The 22,123-nt window shown below is 40.7% G+C and overlaps 1 protein-coding gene across 3 annotated transcripts in view; it reads left to right on the top strand.

Annotated features, from left to right (window-relative positions):
- The window catches only part of pdca (phosducin a), a 58,944-nt gene extending 38,055 nt beyond the window's left edge, over window positions 1-20,889 (top strand). For all 3 annotated transcript variants that reach the window (XM_043699512.2, XM_087990741.1, XM_087990740.1), the window contains exons 2-4: window positions 11,891-11,990; window positions 14,241-14,398; window positions 16,842-20,889. In XM_043699512.2, the coding sequence (XP_043555447.1) occupies window positions 11,918-11,990; window positions 14,241-14,398; window positions 16,842-17,369 (759 nt within the window). In that variant the 5' untranslated portion in view covers window positions 11,891-11,917 and the 3' untranslated portion in view covers window positions 17,370-20,889. The remainder of the gene's footprint in view (window positions 1-11,890; window positions 11,991-14,240; window positions 14,399-16,841) is intronic.
- Window positions 20,890-22,123: the final 1,234 nt, after the last annotated feature.

Here is a 22,123-nt window from a genome sequence, read left to right as displayed (position 1 = left end):
TGACCTCTCTTACCCTTCGTGGAGTTAACCCATTTATGTGACTGCATCTGAGACTTTCCCCTTCCTATAACTGCCATTCATCGCATTCTGTTTCAAATTCCTCATCGCTTCTATCTGTCTCTCCACTCAATCTGATAAGATTCGCATCCAACAGCATTTATGGCAGATATAATCTGCAGTAACCCTTAAACTCTCTTTAAACTCCCACAGCTGACAAGAAGTTACTAGCGGCGTACCGCAAGATTCAGTGTTGGGTCCACTGCTGTTTGTCATATTTATAAATGACCTGGATGAGGGCTTAGAAGGATGGGTTAGTAAATTTGCAGATGACACTAAGATCGGTGGAGTTGTGGATAATGACGAAGGATGTAGTAGGTTGCAGAGAGACATAGATAGGATGCAGAGCTGGGCTGAGAGGTGGCAAATGGAGTTTAATGTGGACAAGTGTGAGGTGATACATTTTGGCCGGAGTAATCGGAATGCAAAGTACTGGGCAAATGGTAAGATTCTTGGGAGTGCAGATGAGCAGGGAGATCTTGGTATCCATGTACACAGATCCCTGAAAGTTGCCACCCAGATTGACAGGGTTGTTAAGAAGGCAGACAGTGTTTTGGCCTTTATTAATAGAGGGATTGAGTTCCGGAACCAGGAGGTTATGCTGCAGCTGTACAAAGCTCTGGTACGGCTGCACTTGGAGTATTGTGTACAGTTCTGGTCACCACATTATAAGAAGGATGTGGAAGCTTTGGAAAGGGTGCAGAGGAGATTTACTAGGATGTTGCCTGGTATGGAAGGAATGTCTTACGAGGAAAGGCTGAGGGCCTTGAGGATGTTCTCATTAGAGAGAAGAAGGTTGAGAGGTGACTTAATAGAGACATACAAGATAATCAGAGGGTTAGATAGGGTGGACAGGGAGAGCCTTTTTCCAAGTATGGGAATGGCAAACACAAGGGGACACAACTTTAAAGTGAGGGGAGATAGGTATAAGACAGACGTCAGAGGTAGTTTCTTTACTCAGAGAGTAGTAAGGGTATGGAATGCTTTGCCTGCCAGGGTAGTAGATTCGCCAAGTTTTAGTGCATTTAAGTCGTCATTGGACAGGCATATGGGCGTACATGGAATAGTGTAGGTGGGATGGGCTTCAGATTAGTTTGACAGGTTGGCGCAACATCGAGGGCCGAAGGGCCTGTACTGTGCTGTAATGTTCTTTGTTCTAAGTACATATCACTGCAAAGGCCATTTTTGCTCCTTCACAATCTACAGACCCAGAAAATAACACCGTCTTATTCCTCTACAAACACTGCACCAGGTTAAATTAAGAGCTCTGGCTTATATTTTAAGTTTAATCAAAAGACTTATCTTCAAAAACATATAATCAAGAAAGAACTCACTGTACTCACTAATACAGCCTTTCTCTTGGACAGACTTAAAACAACAATTATATGCCCCCTCGTGATAGACATTTCCACCAAGGGAAAATGTCTCTGGCTAACCACTCTATCTATGCCTCTCAACATCTTGTACACCTCTATCAAGTTACCTCTCTTCCTTCTTCGCTCCAGTGAGAAAAGCCCTAGCTCTCTCAACCTTTCTTCATAAGGCATGCCCTCCAGTCCAGGCAGCATCCTCTTCTGCAACCTCTCAAAAGCTTCCACATCTTTCCTATAATGAGGTGACCAGAACTGAACACAATATTCCAAGTGTGGTCCAACGTGGGCTCTATAGAGCTGCAGCATAACCACATGGCTCTTAAATTCAATGGCCCTGCTAATGAAAGCCACACACCATATGCCTTGTTAACAACCTTATCAACCTGGGTGGCGACTTTTAGGAATCTGTGGACATGGACCCCAAGATCCATTGTTTCCTCCACACTGCCAAGAATCCTGCCCTGTATTATGCATTCTAATTTGACCTTCCAAAGTGAATGACTTCACACATTTCCAGGCTGAACTCCATCTGCCACTTATCAGCCCAGCTCTGCATCCTGTCAATGTCCTGTTGCAACCTACAACAGCCCTCCACACTATCCACAACTCCACCAACCTTTGTGTCTTCAGCAAACTTACTAACTCACCCTTCCACTTCTTCATCCTAGTCATTCATAAAAATCACAAAGAGCAGACGTCCTAGAACTGATCCCTGTGGAATACCACTGGTCACAGAACTCCAGGCTGAATACTTTCCATTTATCACCACCCTCTGTCTTCTATGGGCCAGACAATTCTGTATCCAGACAGCCAAATTTCCCTGTATCCCATGCCTTTTTACTTTCTGAATGAGCCTATCATGGGGAACCTTATCAAATGCCTTGCTAAAATCCATGTATACCACATCCATTGCTCAACCTTAAGCAACGTGTTTTGTCACATCGTCAAAGAATTCGGTAAGATTTCTGAGGCATGACTTTCCCCTCACAAAGCTATGCTGGCTATCTGTAATCAAACTATGGTTTTCCAAGTAATCATAAATCCTGCTCTCAGAATCCTTTCCAATACTCTAACCAATACTGACGTAAGACTGACTGGTCTGTAATTCTCAGGATTATTCCTAGGCACTTTCTTGAACAAGAGAATAACACTTGCCACCCTTCAATCATCTGGCACTACTCCAGTAGGCAGTGAGGATGCAAAGATCAATGTCAAAGGCACAGCAGTCTCTTCCTTCAATTCCTGTAGTAAAATAGGGTATTTCCTGTCTGACCCAGGGGATTTGTCTACCCTTATGTTTTTCAAAACTTTTAGCATATCCTCCTTTTTAATATCAAACTGTTCTATCATATCAGTCTGTTTCATGCTGTCCTCAGAAATGTTATGGTGCCTCTTAGTTGTGAATACTGAAACAAAGTATTCATTAATGACCTCCCCTACCTCCTGCGACTCCAGGAGCAAGTTCCATCCACTATCCCTGATCGGCAGTACCCTCACTCTGGCCATCTTATTGTTCCTCGTGTAAGTGCAGAATGCCTTAAGGTTTTCCTTACTCCTAACTGCTAAAGCTTTTTCATAGTCTTTTCTAGCTTTTTCATAGTCCCTTCTCCTAAGTCCATTCTTCAGTTCCTTCCTGGCTACCTTGTAACTTTCTAAAGCACTGTCTGAACCTCGCCTACTTAACCTAAAGTAAGCTCATTTCTTATCTAGTAAAGAGAAAACCCTCCCAAAGAGCTCTAGCAAGCCTCCTGCCCAGGATATTGGTACCCCTCCAGTTCAGGTGTAACCCATCCTTCTTGTACAGGTCCCACCTTCCCCAGAAGGTATCCCAATGATCTACATATCTGAAGCCCTCCCTCCTACACCAGACCTGCAACCACATGTTCATCTGCACTCGCTCTCTATTCCTAGCCTCACTAGCATGTGGCACCAGTAACAGTCCTGAGATTACGACTCTGCTCATCCTGCCTTCTAGCTTCCAACTAACTCACTATAGTCTCTTTTCAGATCCTCCTCCCTTTCCCTACCTATGTCATTGGTACTGATGTGTACCATGACTTCTGACTGCTCTCCTTCCCCCTTAACAATCCTGTAGCCTTGATCTGAAATACCCTGACCCTGGCACCCATGAGTTGAAAAGTGTGGTGCTGGAAAAGCGCAGCAGGCCAGGCAACATCCAAGGAGCAGGAGAATCAACGTTTCGGGCATAAGCCCTTCTTCAGGAATGAGGCTGGTGTGTCAAGCGGGCTGAGATGTTCAGCCTCATTCCTGAAGAAATCTTAGCCCGCTTCGCACACCAGCCTCATTCCTGAAGAAATCTCGGCCCGCTTGGCACACCAACCTCATTTTAGGCTGTTAAATGCCTTTTGACAGTCTACTGTCCACTGAAACTTCTTGCCCTTTTTTAACAATTCGTTGAGTGGAGGAGCCACACTGCACAAACCTTTCACCACAAACAAGTTCACCACAAACTTTTGGTAAAATCCGCTAAATCTCAGAAATCTTCGTACTGCTCTTTTCATCGACGGTGTGGGAAATTCCCCAATTACTTTCATTTTCACATCCTGTGGGGTCATTTGTCCATGTCCAACAAAGTGGCCCAGGAAGGTGACTTGGGCTTTGGCAAATTCACTTTTAGCTAGGTTTACCACTAAGCCTGCCTTCTGAAGTTGATCGAAAAGTCCGATAGATGCTGTAAATGTTCCTCCCATGAGTGACTAAAAATCACCAGGTCATCACTGTAAACAATACAGTCGGGTAACCCGGCAATGACCTTATTAGTCAGTGTCTGAAATGTGGCTGGAGTGTTTTTCATACTAAATGGCATGACTTTGAACTGATACAATCCATCTGGCGTCATGAAAGCTGAAATTGCCTTTGCTCTCTCTGACAGAGGTAACGCCAGTAGCCTCTGAGCAAGTCCAACTTATAAATATAAGTTGCTTGTCCCACCTTTTCAACACAGTCCTCCAACTGTGGAATTAGACATGCATCAGTCTTTGTAATGGCATTGACATCGCAAAAGTCCACACATAACCAATGGGTACCGTCTGGCTTTGGCACCATTACTACAGGTGAGTTCCAGTCACTGCAACTCACTTCAATTATGCCATCTTGGAGCATGCGTTCTGTCTCTTTCTGAACCTGTGTCAACTTTAGAGGATTACGCCAATAAGGATGTTGCTTAATCAGAACAGCATCTCCTGTATCTATATCATGCACAATTAGGTTAGTACTTCCCAGTTTATTTCTGCATATCTCCCTATGTAATAGCGATAACTCTTTCAGGTCATTTTGATTTTTTTGTGGAAGGTAACTCAATAATCAATTCCAATTTTTGACAACTTCCTCAATGTCCAATTTGATTTGAGGAATGTCCAATTCAGAATCCTTTGAATTTGGTTCTGTTGTGGAGAAAATATAGAGAATCACCAGGAAACACAGAGAGTTCTTCAAGAAGTAGGTCCTTTATTTGCAAACAAAAAGCCATGACACTGAGAAAGCAGATTCTTGAATGCCCCCGAACCTCAGGGTCCGAGGATTTTTATATCTTTTTTTATCATGTTTCTGTTAGCTTATTAGTATGTCCAACTATATTAATCTAAGCACCTCTCTCTAGCTACACAATAAACCAATGATGTAGTTCCATTATCTCTTTAGTTGTACATTCTACGTAATGTTATTCTAATGTCACGGTTAGATATTTATTGCTAACTCTGCTACAATGATCTTCTATTCCAGACTAACCTGTCATGATAGATATTTAGCTATTTGATCTGTTACAATAGTCTCCTGTCTCAAGCTGACTCTACTAATTATTAATTAGATATTTTAATGTCATGTCCCAAATATTTATGGACCCAATCCTGTCAAAATAACACTTAACTTGCTTTATTACTTGTGTTAGCTCATCTCGCCATAGTGGCCTTTCAGCCTTAACCTTACTCTGCTAATTGGTGTCAGAGCATTCCATTATTCTTATCCCATCCTGCCTTCCACAGACCACAGATTGCCAGTGGTCTTCATGCTTTAACCCTTCCCATGCTTTCATGTTCTTTATTTTCCATAGTTCTTCCTTCTGTGCTGTAATCATTAACACCTTCTCCTCTTGCTTTTCTTCCATGTCAAAATACCTTTTGAACATATTCACATGACACACTCTGTGAGGTTTCTTCCCGCCTGGAGTGTTCACCTCACTCAATTTCCTTTCTATTTGACCAAGGTCCAATAAACCTTGCCTTTTAAAGGTTCACCTATTACTGGAAGTAACACCAATACCTTATCCCGAATGGAAAAATTGTGAATTTTTGATTTCTTATCTGCTTCTTGTTTCATGGTATGCTGCAATATTCTAAATGCTGTCTAGCCAATTCCCCAGCTCTATTTAGTCATTCTCTAAAAGTTGACACATAGTCCAAATGGGTGGTCTCTGAATTCTGATTTATTAAGATCTCCTTAATCAATTTTAACGATCCTCTGATTTCATGCCCCAAAATTAATTCAAATGGACTGACTTTGGTCACTTTATTTGGTGCATCTCTAATTGCAAAAAGCACAAACGGAACTCCCTTATCCCAATTATCTTGGTAATCCTGAGTGTAATCCCTCAACATGGTCTCTAATGTTTGATGCCATCTCTCTAGTATTCCCTGCAATTCCGGATGGTACACAGTAGATTTGAATTGCTTTATCCCCAAGTTATCCATAACATCCTTGAATAGTTTGGATGTGAGGTCTGACCCTTGGTCTGACTGGATCTCTATCAGTAGTCCGTATCTGGTAAAAGAATTTGACTAATTCTTCTACAACCTTTTCCGCTGTGATATTGCATAATGGTACTGCCTCTGAAAATCGAGTCGAAACATCCATTATTATTAATAACTTACTTATTCCCACTTTTTGTTTGAGGTAGAGGACCTTCGCAATCAACCAAGACTGCTGTGAAAGGTTCCTCAAATGCTGGAATAGGTATTAAAGGTGCAGGTTTTATTACTGCCTGTGGTTTTCTGATTAGCTGACATGTATGACTCATCTGAAAAAAATTCAACTACATCTTTGTGTTGTCCAGGATAGTAAAACGTCTTTGTATTTTAGCCTGTGTTTTCCTCACCCCTAAATGACCTCCAAGTGGTAGCTCATGCGCCACTCGCAGCACCTCCATTCTATATCCCACTGGCAAAACAATCTGATGGACTTCTGCCCATTTCTCATCTGCTTGAATGTGTGATGGTCTCCATTTCCTCATTAATACACCATTTGTTAAATAATAATACATAAGGATATATTCCCTTTCCTTGTCTGTATATGCCTTTTGATATGACTGCTTTAAGTTCTCATCTTTCTGCTGTAATTCAATAAGCTTAGCAGAGCTAAAGATATTTGCATGTTTACCTATTTACGCCTGTTTTGTCCCTCATCAAAAGTTCTCTGATAATGCTTATTCAGCTTCCTTATCTATGCCTTTTGATCGCTCCTCCTTCAACTTGTGACTCTGTGGTCTCATTAAGCCACAATCTGGGAAGATTCCTAAATAAATGTCCTGCATTTCTTCAGTTAACTGCATCTCCACTAGCTTTTCAACTAGAGTAGGCAGCACACCTACTGGTGAATCAGCTACGTCATTTGCAAGGACAAATTGTATTCCTGGACCTGAGAGTTTGTCCAGTACCAAGAGTGTGGTGCTGGAAAAGCACAGCCAGTCAGGCGGCATCCGAAGAGCAGGAAAATTGACGTTTTGGGCAAAAACCCTTCATCAGGAATGGTTTCCTCTTCTGCTTTTAATCATAACTCAAATTGTTTCATTTCTGCTGCCCTTTCCAGCTGCTTCATTTGCAAGTGAATTCTTGCCATCTCTATAGATCCTGATGGATTTTCCAGCAAGTTTAAATGCTGAGCTACTGCTGTAATTATCTCTCCTTTCCTCACAGAAGGAGGCAGCTCTAACCCCAGCTTGGCAGCTAATTCCTGCAGCTTGGTCTTATTCACCTTTTGTAAAACTACTAAGTTCACCTCTTCCACTTCAGAAAACTCTTCGTGACTGAAAGAGCCATTGCTATCCCCAGCTTTGTCTACCCAACCAAATCAACACCTAAAACAAAGACATTAGCGCCTACTACTCGCTGTTTAAATCCCGCAAAGAGCCCCCAATCTCTTATAGATGAGACCAGATCATTCAAAACATTCTTAAGCAGGCAGTTAAGACCATAACTTTGCAATTTGCTTTGTTAAGTGCACAGCAAAAGTTACCCAGAGTAAATTAGCTAGGTTGACTACCAGATTTTAAAACAGACAAAAATTTATTCACAAAATTACAGAATGAAACACAAAGAACAGAATATAGAATACCCACAGTGCTCAGACTATCCCAAACTAGACTTAATTATGCTGTTCCAAAAATACACAACAGTCCCAATAAACAAACCCCTTAAACACAAGAGCAAAATGAAACAAAAGCTTACAGGTCGAAGTTAGAAGGGCAGAAGAAGAGAGAGTCTAGCAGCCTGTTCCCATACAGCCCACTGCTGAACTGACTCTCAAGTTCTAAACTGAATTGCACAGCCAGAGAGCTGGCCATGCCCCCTTGACTTACACAGGTTACTTCTAAAACATAAAAGCTTTGGCTTAAAGTCGCATCTGTTTACATATAAACAAAAAGGCCTCCCAATAGCCTTTTCATTTCTGTATGAACCCAGCTGATTCACAGTGTTTTACTACCCCCTGAAAAAAAAAACAAGGACACAGTATCCTTGAGAAGAAGGACCAGCTTTTAGAAAAAGGACCAGCTTTGTGACATTCGGTGCAGAATTGCCAGCCCCTAACTTGCTCTTGCGGTATTTATATGGCTGGCTGAGTTCAGTTACTGGACAATGGTAACTTCTCAAGATATTGATCGTAGTGGATTAAGAGTTGGTAATGTGATTGCACATCAGGGACCGATCGTTAAATTGTCTCTTTTTGGAGATGGACATTGCCTGGGACACGCATGGTGTGAATGTTACTTACCACTTGTGGTCAATGGACATAGAGTCATAGAGTCATAGAGATGTACAGCATGGAAACAGACTCTTCAGGGGGTAGTAAAACACTGTGAATCAGCTGGGTTCATACAGAAATGAAAAGGCTATTGGGAGGCCTTTTTGTCCATGACAACCAGACATCCTAACCTAATCTAGTCCCACTTGCCAGCACCTGTGCCATATCACTCCAAGACCCATCCCAGATGCTTTTTAAATGTTGCAATTGTACTAGCTTCCACCATTTCCTCTGGCAGCTCATTCCATACACATACCACCCTCTGCATGAAAAGTTGCCCTTTAGGTCTCTTTTATATCTTTCCCCTCTCACCCTAAACCTATGCCCTCAAGTTCTGGACTCTCCCACCCCAGGAAAAAGACTTTGTCTATTTATCCTATCCATGCCTCTCATGATTTTATATATCTCTATAAGGTCACCCCTTAGCCTCCAATGCTCCAGGGAAAATAGCCCTAACCTATTCAACCTCTCTCTATAGCTCAAATCCTCCAACTCTTCAGTATCTGGGGAGTCAAAAATGGTGTTGAACCCCATTGTGCAATCATCAGCAAACATCCCCAACTCTGACCTTACAATGGAGGGAAGGTCATTGATGAAGCAGTTGAAGATGACTGGAGGTAGGACACTATTCTAGAGATTCCTGTGGCTGAGATGATTGATTTCCAACCTCCATAACTATTTTCCTTTCTGCTAGGTATTACTCTAACTCATGGAGAATTTTCCTCACAATTCCTATTGACTCCAGTGTTTCCCAAGCTCCTCGATGCCACACTCAAAATACTGCCCTGATGTCAAGTGCAGTTACACTCACTTCCCTCTTTGTGCCCAACTCTTCTGTCCAAGTTTGAAGCAAAGGTCAGGAGCTGAATGGGTCTGGAATCATTCCAGCTAAGCACCGATGAGCAGGCTATTGTTAAGCTGGAGAGCACTGTTGATGACGCTTTCCATCATTTTACTGATGTTTGAGAGCAGGCTGAAGAGGCAGTAATTTGCCGTGTTGGATTTGTCTTCAATTTTATGTACCAGGTAGATGCTGTTGGTACAACTGTTCTGGAGCAGCTTAGCTAGGAACTCATCTAGTGCTGGAGCACAAATCTTCAGTGCTATCACCATATTATTGTCAGGGCCTATATCCTTTCCTGTACCCAGTTCCTGGGCCACTTCCTGATATCATGTGGACTGAATTGAATTGTCTATAGACTGGTATTAAAATGGCTGGGATGTTAGGAGGAGACTGACTTTGTTCAGCCACTCCGCACTTTTGGTTGACTAAAATTGTAGTTGCTTCAGCCTTACCTTTTGAGCTGAAGTGAGGGGTTCTCTCATCAATGAGAATGGGAATTTAATTTTTGAGGAACCTCTTCCTCCACTGATTTGTCTAGTTATTCATCACCATACACAACTTGATGTGACCAGACGGCAGAGATAAGATCTGATCTATTTATGGTGGGGTCACTTATTTCTGTCTATCACTTGCTGCTTATGCTGCTTTTCACAAGCAGGTAATCTATTGTTCTAGTTTCACCAGGCTGATATTCCATTCCTCGATATGCCTAGTGCTTCTCCTAGCCTGCTCTCCTGCACTCTTCATTGAACTAGGTTTATAGGTGAATATATAAACATACAAAATAGGGGCAGAAGTAGACCTTTTAGCCATAAAAATGTAGCAAGACTTAGTCAAAACTCAGGCTTGGTCCGATTAGTGGCAAATAACACTTGTGCCACACAGATGCCAGACAATGACCAAAAACAGAAAATTCAACCCACACTCTATGAAGTCCGAATGCACTGCCATCACTGAATACCCAGTATATCCACATTGCAAGAGTCACCAGTGACCAGAAACTGGATAAGTCATATAAACCTTTAAGAATTCCCTGATATTTGATAAGATTAAGCTGATCAGACCATAACCTGAACTCCACATTCTTGTCTACTCCTGATAACCTTTCATCCTCTCACTTACAAAGAATCAATCCCACTTCTGCCTTAAAAATATTCAAGAGTTTGCTTCCACTATCTTTTGAGGAATTAAGTCCTAAAGACTTACAAGAAAGTGAGAGAAAACAAACCCTCATCTCTGGAAATGTCTTGCTTTTATATGGTGAAGCTGGTTCCAGATTCTTCAAAGCTCCCTCAGGACGTTATATGTTGTAATGAAATCCCCTTTTACAGTTATAAACCTGAGCAGATACAAGGAGAAAGTGAGGACTGCAGATGCTGGAGATCAGAGCTGAAAATGTGTACTGGATGTGTTCCAGCAACACATTTTCAGCACTGAGCAGATACAAGCCCAGTCAGTCCAAACCTTTCTCAAAAGAAATCTTCCCATTCCAGGATTTAATAGAGTCAAATTCTCTGGACTGTTACCAACATATTTCTATCCTTCCTTAGGTAAGGATACCAATTACTTTACCCAGTACTCTGGATGTAATCTTACCAGGGGTTGATCCCCGTCTTGATGGTAATGTGACAGTGGGGGATATGCCAGGCCATGAGGTTTCAACAGTCACCGGACTCCAAACATTAACACTGCTTTTCCTCCACAGATGATGCCAGTCCTGCAATTTCAGTTTTTGTTTCAGATTTTCAGCATCTGCAGTTCTTTGATTTATTTCATGTGGTTTTCAAGTTGTGTTTGAATACAATTCTGCCATTGCTAATGACACACAGCATCTGCTGGATGTCCAGTCTTAAATTGCTTGATCTATTTGAAATCCCATCCATCCAGCAGCATAGTGGTGCCACATAATACCATCCTCAATTCGAAGGCAGGACTTTGTCACTCCAAGGACTGTGCAGCTGTCATATTGAAACTTTCATAAATGAATATATCTGTGGCAGATAGACTGCTGAGTATGAGATCACATGGGTTTTTCCTTCTTGGCTTTCTCACCACTTGCTGCAAATCCAACCAGGCAGCTGTTTTCTTGAGCTAGACATACATTCTGTGCTCTTGCAAATCTCAGTGCTTCCTTCTAGTAATGTTCAACATGGAGAATTGATTCATCCCCTGGGCTGGTAATAGGTGGTAATAAGGAGGAGGTTTCCTTGCCCATGTTTGAACTGATCCCATAAGATTTTATTGAGTCCGGAGTCAATGTTAAGGACTCCCAGGCTGATGCCCTCCTGACTGTATATGACTGTGTTGCCATCTCTGATGTCCTATATCACTGCCAGGGATGGCGATAATGGACATTGTAAGGTTGTTTTGTGAGCGTGAAACGGTCATACTGACTAGTCTATGAGACTGCACTCCCAGTTTTGGCACACGCTCCCAGCTATTAGAGAGAGACTGCTAGCTCAAAAAGACTATTCTGGTGCCTTGGCCAAGATCCAGCAGTCTGTTCAGTTTCAATCCCTTTTATCATTGCTGTTTTCAAATTTTAGATTTCATCTTATCTTCCTGTTATCTGTTCCACATACAGGCATCTTCCATTACATACACATCCAGGATGGAACGTGGACAAAGCTGGGATGAAGATGTGGAACCTGATTCAAATATTGAAATGTCAGCTATGAATACAGGTAATCGAACAGAACACACTCCACTGATAAATCAAACCACAAAGTGACCAAGACGTGTGTTGAGGTCCAAGAGATCCTTATGTAAAAGGGAGCTAAGTACTCTTAAGAAAGAGAAATACAAATCACAGACAAAAATTACTCTTCCATATTTCTGTTTGGTTGGTTGCAGAATTGTGAAGGAGGTAATTGGGGAGAATGTGTTATATTTTGAGGATTTTGTAGAATTTTGTTTTAAATATTTTGGCTTACATGTTTCTGGCTACTTCAGGGGTAAGGTCCTGGATCTCTTATGTTCCACAATGTGTTTTCACTTAACTAATTATATTGTGTGCCCAGAGCATAAATAAAGAACACAGCAGTTTATTGCTCCCCAAGTACTCTTACATAATCTCCATTGTATTTTTGAAGAATACATCAGGCATTCTACATGGATATAATACAAAAAGTGTAGAAATAAACTAAAACACAGTGGGAACAAAAACAGAAATCACTGGAAAAGCTCAGCAGGTCTGGCAGCAAATATGGAGAGAAAGCAGAGTTAATGTTTCAGGTCCAGTGACCCTTCCTCAGTACAGTAACTCTGCTTTCTCTCAATAGATTCTGCCAGACCTACTGAATTTTTCCAGCAATTTCTGTTTCTATTTCCAATTTCCAGTACCTGCAGTTCTTTGGGGTGCTTTTGTGAAGATACAGTGGATGCCAGCTTTCAGTCACCTTACTGAATGTTGTACCATTTTATCATCATTTTGTTTCAGGTCTTCAGGCTCTGTTTTTCCAAATAAAAGTCACCATCTTTGCTTAATATCACTGTCACCCCCATGTCCTGAGTCTATCATTCCATGTCAATGATATCATGACATGTTTCAATAACTACCATAATATTCATCCTAACAGTACTGTTGTCAGAAAAGGTGCTTGAACACGATGCAATTTCACTGTTTTCAAACAAAACCCAGAATCAACGTTTTCAGAAACTGTGTAAAGTATCCAAAGCAAAGAGTTTTTTTGCATGAAACCCTGGCTCTCATCTTTATGAAAGAAGCGTCAATTTCTTGAATCAAAATGATTTCACTTTTGGCCTCTCAGGAGTGAGCGCTGTGGCTGAATAATAAAAGCTTTTGAAGTCTACGTGGTGCATGATACTCCCCAGAGGTTCAGTAAAATTGATTTCATTATCTCAGCGCTTATCTGGGTCAGAAATAATACGTGAACCCTTCTGGAGGGAGGCTCCTGTAACTGTGCACTATTTCTGTTACATTCAGTGATTTATTTTGCAAATTATTTCTCCTCGCAATGCACAGTGCTGCACATGGATGGTACAGTATTTCAACTGTACATGATCTTATCTGGGTAAGTAATATCTGCAGGGACATAACTTGCTTCAACGTAGATTCATGATGCTTTACTTAAGGTTGATGTTTTCTGGGATGCAATCAAAACTTTAAGGACTGACAATACTATAAATACAAAACATAACCAAAATTCCATCGCTAACCATGTGTTTATACCATAATTAATCCAATAGTTGTTGTTTTCCCCCAAAGTAATGGCACTCCTCATCCCCTTTGGGTGTTTTTTCCTCCTTACAAAATAAGGCACATAACCAAATTGCTTAATATTTGTTACCAGCCTCTCAATTTGGTATTTTGGAATGTTAAAAAGTGGTGTCAATTTAAATTTAACTCAAACAAATGATATAAGCAAATTTTGGTCTTCATATTTAGGTCTTATGCTCCAATCAGAAAGCAATTCTGATTGTTTGGCCATGCAAAAATAATAAAAATTCAAAAAGTCACTGAAGCTTTGCAGACTGTTGAACCAAGACAAGAGAGTAGCACATGGCCCCCACAGCCTGGAGTTTAGATTCCTTGCATCAGCGGGTTTTACAATTCAAGCCTTGTTTCAACTATTCCCTTCTTCTCAATCTGTTCCCGCTTGCTCGCTTCAATCTTTGGTGCATTCCTGCACAAAAATTTTCACGATCAACATTCAAAATGAACACATATGCACCAAAGATTAAAATAAAACTAATGCACATATTTAGTTAAGTATGAAGGGGAAAGTACAGGCAGGATATGTGAAATGTGTTACAATGAAGTGATGTGGCTGGAAGAAGTGTGGAGCATAGACAATGGTGAGCTTCTAGACTGTGAAATTCAAATATTTTATGTTGGAACTACACAACTTAGCTGATCTGTTTTGCCCAGATGAACAGAAAAAGCAGCATTATAACCAATAATTGTGTTTCAGGTCCAAAAGGGGTAATAAATGATTGGAGGAAGTTTAAGCTGGAGAGTGAAGACCATGAAACCACTCCTTCAAACAAAAGACAACTCCTTAGACAACTGTCATCACCATATCGATCTCTCAGTAAGGGCAAAGACACAAGAGAGAAGTTAAGTCGTAAGGTAAGTTAAAACGAGCAGGCCAGCTGTTGGGCACAGTCGCATATACAATATTCAAAACAAGAGAAAACAGGTCAAGTGGAGGCACCAACTTAAGGCAGAGATTGGATAATAGGGATAGATGAAACTTGGCCACACAGAAATCAGGATTAGCAACTAAATATTGCAGGATTTGGAAAAGCAAGGAAGGAGAAGTGAAGACACTATACTAATTTAAGATAACATATTGAAAGCTGGTGAAAGGGTGTAGCTACCAGTGAGGCAAATATAGAACCAATGTCAATTGAGTTTAAGCGTTGGAAGGGATCCATCAACAGGAATATTTATAGATAATTAAAGTATGGCATGGAATTGAAAAGAAGCAATATATTGAAAGATCTAAAAGGTAAAAAGCAGGGAGTTTTCAATGACCCTCAAAAAACAAAGCAGCAGCAGTAAACCATGAAAAGGGAATCCCATTTTTATAATATGGCTCTGTTCTCACTCAGTACATAAGAGACTCAACAATCGAAGAATCAGTGTAAGATTTTGTATTTAACCAAACCTGGATGTAGAGGTAAGAGTAAGGGAGAATTTGGTAGTAGTGATCATAACATAGTGAAGTTCAGATTTAGAACTGAGGCCAACATAGTTGGTAATTTTGCACTTATTTTACCAATTACGTCCAAAACAGATACTTTACCCTGAGTTTCAGTAGGCTTGTGAGTTATTTCACAATTTTTGATAATCAATTTTGGTCTAATATTTCTCTAGTGTTTAGATTCTAACTAAAGCCGTTTATGCCCAGGAGAATGTGCACTGCAACCCAGGCTTCAAAACAATGTTTGATTGCCAAAATAAAAATAACATGTTAAAATTTGAGCTAGATAGTCAACGTTATCAATTGGAGTTCCATCATTGTGAAACTTGATCTCACAAGGATCACCTAAGTTGAAATATTTGTACAAATCAGCTTCTCAGCCTTTTATTCCAGCTCCCAGTGTATTATCCTTTCATATAATGCAGATTTAAAGTTCAGCAACCTTATAGTGGGCGGCACGGTGGCACAGTGGTTAGCACTGCTGCCTCGCAGCGCCAGAGACCCGGGTTCAATTCCCGACTCAGGCGACTGACTGTGTGGAGTTTGCACGTTCTCCCCGTGTCTGCGTGGGTTTCCTCCGGGGGCTCCGGTTTCCTCCCACAGTCCAAAGATGTGCAAGTCAGGCGAATTGGCCATGCTAAATTGCCCGTAGTGTTAGGTAAAGGGGTAAATGTAGGGGTATGGGTGGGTTACGCTTCGGCGGGTCGGTGTGGACTTGTTGGGCCGAAGGGCCTGTTTCCACACTGTAAGTAATCTAATCTAATCTATAGTTATTAATCAAAATTATCAATATGTCCTTAACAATTAAATTGAGACATATTTTCTTCATTTATATTTGCTCTCTTTATTCAGCAGCAGAAGGATAACACTGGCAAAGAATTTATCTTATTTATGAATGCTGAGAAGGTTCTGAAATTAAAAGCTTTTTCAAAGATATTTAAAATATTTTTTTATTGGATCTTCTATAAGACCAGCATTTGTTGTCCATCTCTCATTGCCCTTGAGAAAGTAGTGACAAGCGACTTTCTTGAACCACCACAAACTATCTAACGCACAACCCCTACAGTACTGTTAGGAAAGTTTCAAGACTTTGCTAATAACCCAACTGTGGTTGGGGGGACACTTGAAGGTGGTAATGCTCCTTTGTCCTTTTAGACAGTAAAGGTTGCAGGTTTGGAAGCTGATGTTGGTGAGTTACTATAATACATCTTGCAGATGATACATATTGCTGCTGGCAGTCAAGGGACTGAATGTTTAAAATGATGGCTGGGTGCATGGTCAAATGGACTACTTTGTCCTGGATAGTGTTGAATATCTTGCGTTGGAGCTACATGTATCCAGGCGAATTGAGAATATTCCATCACACACCTGTTTTTTGACATGTCAAAGGTAGTGCCCAAATTTCCCACTCACATTGGCTGATATAATCATGCCACTGCAATGATTTGCATCAAGACAAAGATCAAATTTAAAAGTAATTACAACACTAACTGTGGGAATAACCATTAAGGTTTAACCAATAATTAACAGACACGAAATCATAAAGCCTATGTTTACCGTAAAAGCCAAATTTGCATATTTCCTAAGTGATTGATGTAGTGGTACCCGCAATAATGTACAATGTTATTGTATAAATGATTACATTTGTGTATTGTACTCAGGGATGATCCAGTGAATAACAATGTACAATTTATTCTTTATGAACCAATTCAAATCTAAAACAGTTAAGATTACCCTTCTTGAAGGAGTGGAATCCTTGAAGCAATTAAGATTACATGAATCAGATATGTGCTGGATTTTCCCAAAATAAATTAATGTTTTAATTGCAACCTGTGAAACCATTTTTCTTTCAATCACAAAATATAGATGAGTGTGCAGGAATATGAAATGATCCAGGGCAAAGAAGATGAGACCTGTCTTCGTAAATACCGTCAGCAGTGTATGCAGGAGATGCACCAGCAGCTGAGCTTCGGGCCTCATTTTGGAATGGTCTATGACCTGGAGAACAGTGATCAGTTTTTGGAAGTGATTGAAAAAGAGTTGAAAAAAACAACTGTGATGGTGAACATTTATGAAGATGGAGTGAAGGGCTGTGATTCTATGATTAATTCCCTAACATGTCTTGCTTTGGAATATCCCTTGGTCAAGTTCTGTAAAATAAAGGCCTCTAAGACTGGGGCTAGTGACCGCTTCTCTGACCACATTCTCCCAGCGTTACTCGTGTACAAGGCAGGCGAGCTGATCGGCAACTTCATACACATCACCAAGCAGCTGGGTGAAGAATTCTTTGCAGTGGATGTTGAATCCTTTCTAAATGAATATGGGCTTTTGCCAGAAAGGGAATTCACCGCATGCAAAAATGCCAGTGATTGTAGTGATGTTGATATTGAGTAAATCCCTGTACACTGAAGTTCAGTCTGGTTAGAGCCCAGTCTGATAGAGGAAAAATTAATCTCAAACAATCTAACTCAACTGCTAGTATTCTGGAGTTCCAATGAACTCAAATAAGACAACCATCTTCATGCAAAAAATGTTTTTTTCTCTACATTGTAAATACAGATATAGATATCAACAAGTGCAAGTGTGTAGTGATAGTGATGCTAGATGCCTGTTGTCTATGTGCCTTGGCCCGTCCTCTTGTGTCAAGGCAAGACTACCTTCGTGGCTGCAGTATTTCAGTTGGAAGGCAATTGTCTGTCAGTGGAGCAGCCTGCAGATAAGCTGTCACAATGATCCTGCTCAGCCGCAATTCTAGATAGCCCAATACCAGACTGTGCTCACTGGCTGGCTGACAGGCAACAGTAAGGCCACTGGAAAAGTGGGAATAAGATGAGGATGAATACTTCACTCTGAGAGATGTCAACAGATTTGTACTTCATGCAGCCACTGTCCTAGGGAAGCTTTCAGCAATCCTAGCAATCAACCAAAGGGCAGATTGCAAGATCCCTTGGAGACCAGGCCAGCCCCTCTGAGCACTGTCAAGCCAGTCTTCCTGAAGCTTATGTGGCAGAAAATACACTTACCTGTTAACAAAGTGAGCTTGCAGGACTTCAGTCTGAATTTCCACTGCAGCTCTCATGACATTGCATGCCTTTTGCCAACAGACCCTGCATATTGGTTGGGTTTACAAGTGTTTTCATCTTGTCCATATGTCCTTATTGGAAAGGCACGCATGTTGTTGTTGCCAGATCCCTCCATGTTCTTGACAGTGCTCATAACCTTTCTGAGGGGTCAGCCAATGCATCAAGCTGTTTTGTGTGTGTGCCCATCAACTCCTGTCTCTTAGCCACCCCATCAAGTCCTCATTTGATCCCTCTGCAGCAGAACCTCCAGCAACCCAGCACTATTGTCCTTACCCTCGACTCTGGTTAAGGACCACTCATGCCTCATCTCTCACTGAAAACAATGGATATTGCAAAGGCCCTTACACTTCCTACAATAGTGCTGAAGACTGGTGGTCCAGCAGCCGCTACCCAAGCTGTTCCAGTACACCAACAAAACTGGCATATAACCAGCATTGTAGAAAACTGCCCAGGTATGTCCCAGGCACAAAAAGCAGGACATATCCAATCTGGCCATCAGTATACTCACACATTGATCTAATGGAAGGGGTTGTTGGTAACGCTGTCTAATGACACATGCAAAGAAATAACCTGCTCACTGATGCTGAGCTTGGGTTCTGCCAGAGCCACTCATCTCCTGAACTCTTTACAATATTTGCCCAAACAAGCAGCTAGGAGCTGAACCCCAGACGTGAGAGTGACTGCTCTTAACATCAAGGCAGCATTGGATTGGGTATGGCATTATGGAGCCCGAGCAAAGCTGCAATCATGGAGAAAACCACTGGATGGAACATTACCTATTACAAAGAAAGGTTGTGGCTGCTGGGGGTCAGCCATCCTAGTTTCTGGACATCACTAAGGAGTTCTTAAGGCTAGTGTCTTCTGCTGCTTCATCAATGACCTTCACCAAAACATCAGAAGTGGGGATTGTCATTAGTAGTTGCACAATGTTCATCACTGTTCACAGCTCCTCAAATACTGACGCAGACTATGTTCAAATACAGCAAGACCTGGACAATATCTTTGTTAAGGCTGATCAACGGCAAGTAACATTTGCACTACACAAGTGCCAGGCAATGATCATCTTCAACAAGAGAGAATCCAGCCATCACTTCTCGATGTTGAATGGCGCTACCATTATTGAATGCTCTACTATCAATATCTTCAGAAATTAGTTTCAAAGAATAATCATACCTGATTTGTAACATTAACTCTGTTTCTCCCTCCACACATGCTGCCAGACCTGCTGTCTCCAGCTATTTCTGCTTTTATTTCAAGTTTCCTGCATCCATAGTATTTTATTGTTAAAGCAACATACTTGATTGGCACCCCATCTACTACCTTCAAACTTCACTCCCTTCACCACCAACACACAGTGGCAGCAGTATCATCCACAAGATGCACTGCTGGAATTTGCCAAGTCTCCTTAAACAGCATTTTCCAAAAATATTCTGTCTACCACCTAGAAGAACAAAGGCAGCAGATGCATGTGAACACACTATCTGCAAGTTCCCACCAGGTCACACACCATCCTGATTTGAGATTATAATACCAATCCTTAATTTCTGCTGGGCCAATATCCTGGAAGTCCATTCCTAACAGTGATGTGGAAGTTCCTACTCTTCATTACTGCAGTAATTAAAGAAGGCAACACATCATGACCTTATCCAGGGCAATTATGGATGGTCCTGCCAGCTTATCAAGTGATGCCCAGCTCCCATGAACACATTTACAAAAATAGGTGCAGTGAAGGAATTAGTGTTAGGATGTGTTGTGGTTTATAGAGACTGAATGAAGTCAATGTAGTGATTAGAACAGTACCTCAGCAGAAGGGAAGTTACCGTTGAGGATGAGACCCAGACACTGCTTCTAGTTCCTCAGGGTAATACTGATTGAATTAACAGTGTTGATTATCTGGTCCCACTGCCTCACTACATTTGTCTGGAAGCCTTCTGAGCCCCCTGAATACAAAGGACCACAAGGCCTCTAATGCAGTGTAAGAGAATCTTGGAGCATGTTCTCTGTGATTTTATGCCATATTCATTCGTCCTCCAGTTCAGCTACTTGCAGCAACTGCTGCAGCCTAAATGGATCTTGATTTAAGGTGTATTGGCTTGCTTTAAATAGTACAGACTTGCTTTAGGTGGTGCTAGCCAAGTATGGATTTAGGGTTCCTGGTCAGGGATGCAACCACTCAATAGCACATCTAATAATTAATTGAATGCTACTATAATTTAATCCTGCATCCCACACCAGTTTTCAGGGGCTACAGAATGTCTCCTCCTTGGTCTCATCTATAATAATTTGAATGCTGTGAATGGAAAAATCTTGAAATTTGGAAAGGAGCTTGAAAGGCAGGACTTGCTATTGCAAGGGGTTTCATCCATAACAGATCACAGTGGTCAATCACATCACAATAGTATTGTTTTATTAGCTTCCTTCTTTAACATATTTTATAAAAATGTACCTGTACCAATATTAAATGATTGCTTAAGCTTTGTAACTTCAATGTTTTAACAACACAGAATTTAGCTTTAACAATAGTATATTAGAAAACTGAAAAAAATCAAATTGGATAAAATAACCAAGACAAGAAACATTTCCTTATGTAATATGAAGATAGTCTGTTACCTGTTCTTCATACTCTCTAAGATAATAATAAATAATCACATTATTCGATCTTTATAATTGTCTATTTTGCTATACTTTTCCAAACATGTTGTATTTTTGTGTTGCATAGCTAAATAACTTCTGCAAAACTAAAGGATAATTTGTCGGGAAAGATGTTATGAAGTTTTTTTTAAGCCTATTAAGGATCTCCAAATACTTAATAAAGGTGAAGCTTTCAACAACATATGTCTGAACATTTTGTTCTCAGAAAAGTCATGAAAGTGAGGAAACTAATAATTGGCCTTACATCAAACTGACGATTCAAAAGATTAAGGAATTATCTCTGGAAAACATCTGCAATTCACTGAACAGTATTCCTCAGAGAATAGTTTTCACATGCCAGAATCAAGACCAATAATCAGTTCCCAGCACAGCAACTTGCTCACATCTCTTGAGGTACAAATTGCTGGTGCTATATTTCACACTGATAGAGGAAGACAGAAATTCACCCACAGCAATTATGTCACCCAGAATTCAGATCGTTATTGATTCTGGTCATAATTACTAAACCAGACTTTTCTGTTTGCTATGACGAGTGACCACAGACTCCTTGTTGGAATGGAAAAGGAGGCATTCAATATTATAATGTGTTCATAATACAAATAGGGACAACCAAAATTTAATGGATTAAGTCATAAATTTGAGGTTTATTATGCAGAAAGCTCGACGAACAAGAGCAGTAGCAGAATTAATAATAGCTTTAAAAATAAAAATGGATTTTACAAAAAGAACATTTTAACAGAATAATGTCTGGGAACCCCAGTTTGAACCTCACCATGGAATTTGAATGCAATAAAGCATATGGAGTTAAGAGTCTAATGATGACCATGAAACCCTTGCCTGCATTGGAGTGTTGCTTTGTTATATTAGAGTGCAATTGGAGTTTCGTGAAACAGGGAGTCTCAAAGAATAAGTTGAAAAAAAGTAAGTTTTAATTATGGGTGACTTTCATCATCTTTTTGGTTTGGGTCAATCAAGTTGAACAGAGTAGCTAGCGCAACAAATTCATAGAGTATTTGCGATACTTTCCTCCAGCAATATGTCACGCAGCCATGCAAGATACAGCCTATTTTAGATCTGGTAATGAGTTTAATAAATTACCAATGAGTAAACGATCCGCTAGGAAGTAGAGGTCATAATGTGAATGAACTTAACATTAAATTCCAAATGCGAGGAAACTTGGGTCAGAAACAACTTTCTAATAATTTAAAGGGAATTAAAAAATATCAGGATTATTAGCTAAAATGGACTGGGCAGATTAGCCAGAAAGACAGCAAGTAAAGCAGTAGCAGTCATTTTTTAGTCTCAGGAAAAAAATGCATCCAGTAAGGAGGAAAGTTTGAGGCATTAACCAACCATGCCTAACCAAAGATGTTGAATGTGTTAAGTTAAAAGCAAAGTATATAAGGAGACAAG

The sequence above is a fragment of the Chiloscyllium plagiosum genome, unplaced genomic scaffold (assembly GCF_037043375.1).
Source record: "Chiloscyllium plagiosum isolate Xiang-an unplaced genomic scaffold, Cpla_swu_hap1 HiC_scaffold_9, whole genome shotgun sequence".
In the NCBI taxonomy this organism is placed as follows: Eukaryota; Metazoa; Chordata; class Chondrichthyes; order Orectolobiformes; family Hemiscylliidae; genus Chiloscyllium; species Chiloscyllium plagiosum.
The sequence above is the reverse complement of the archived record's forward strand: the minus strand, read 5'-3'. Positions and strand labels throughout refer to the sequence as shown.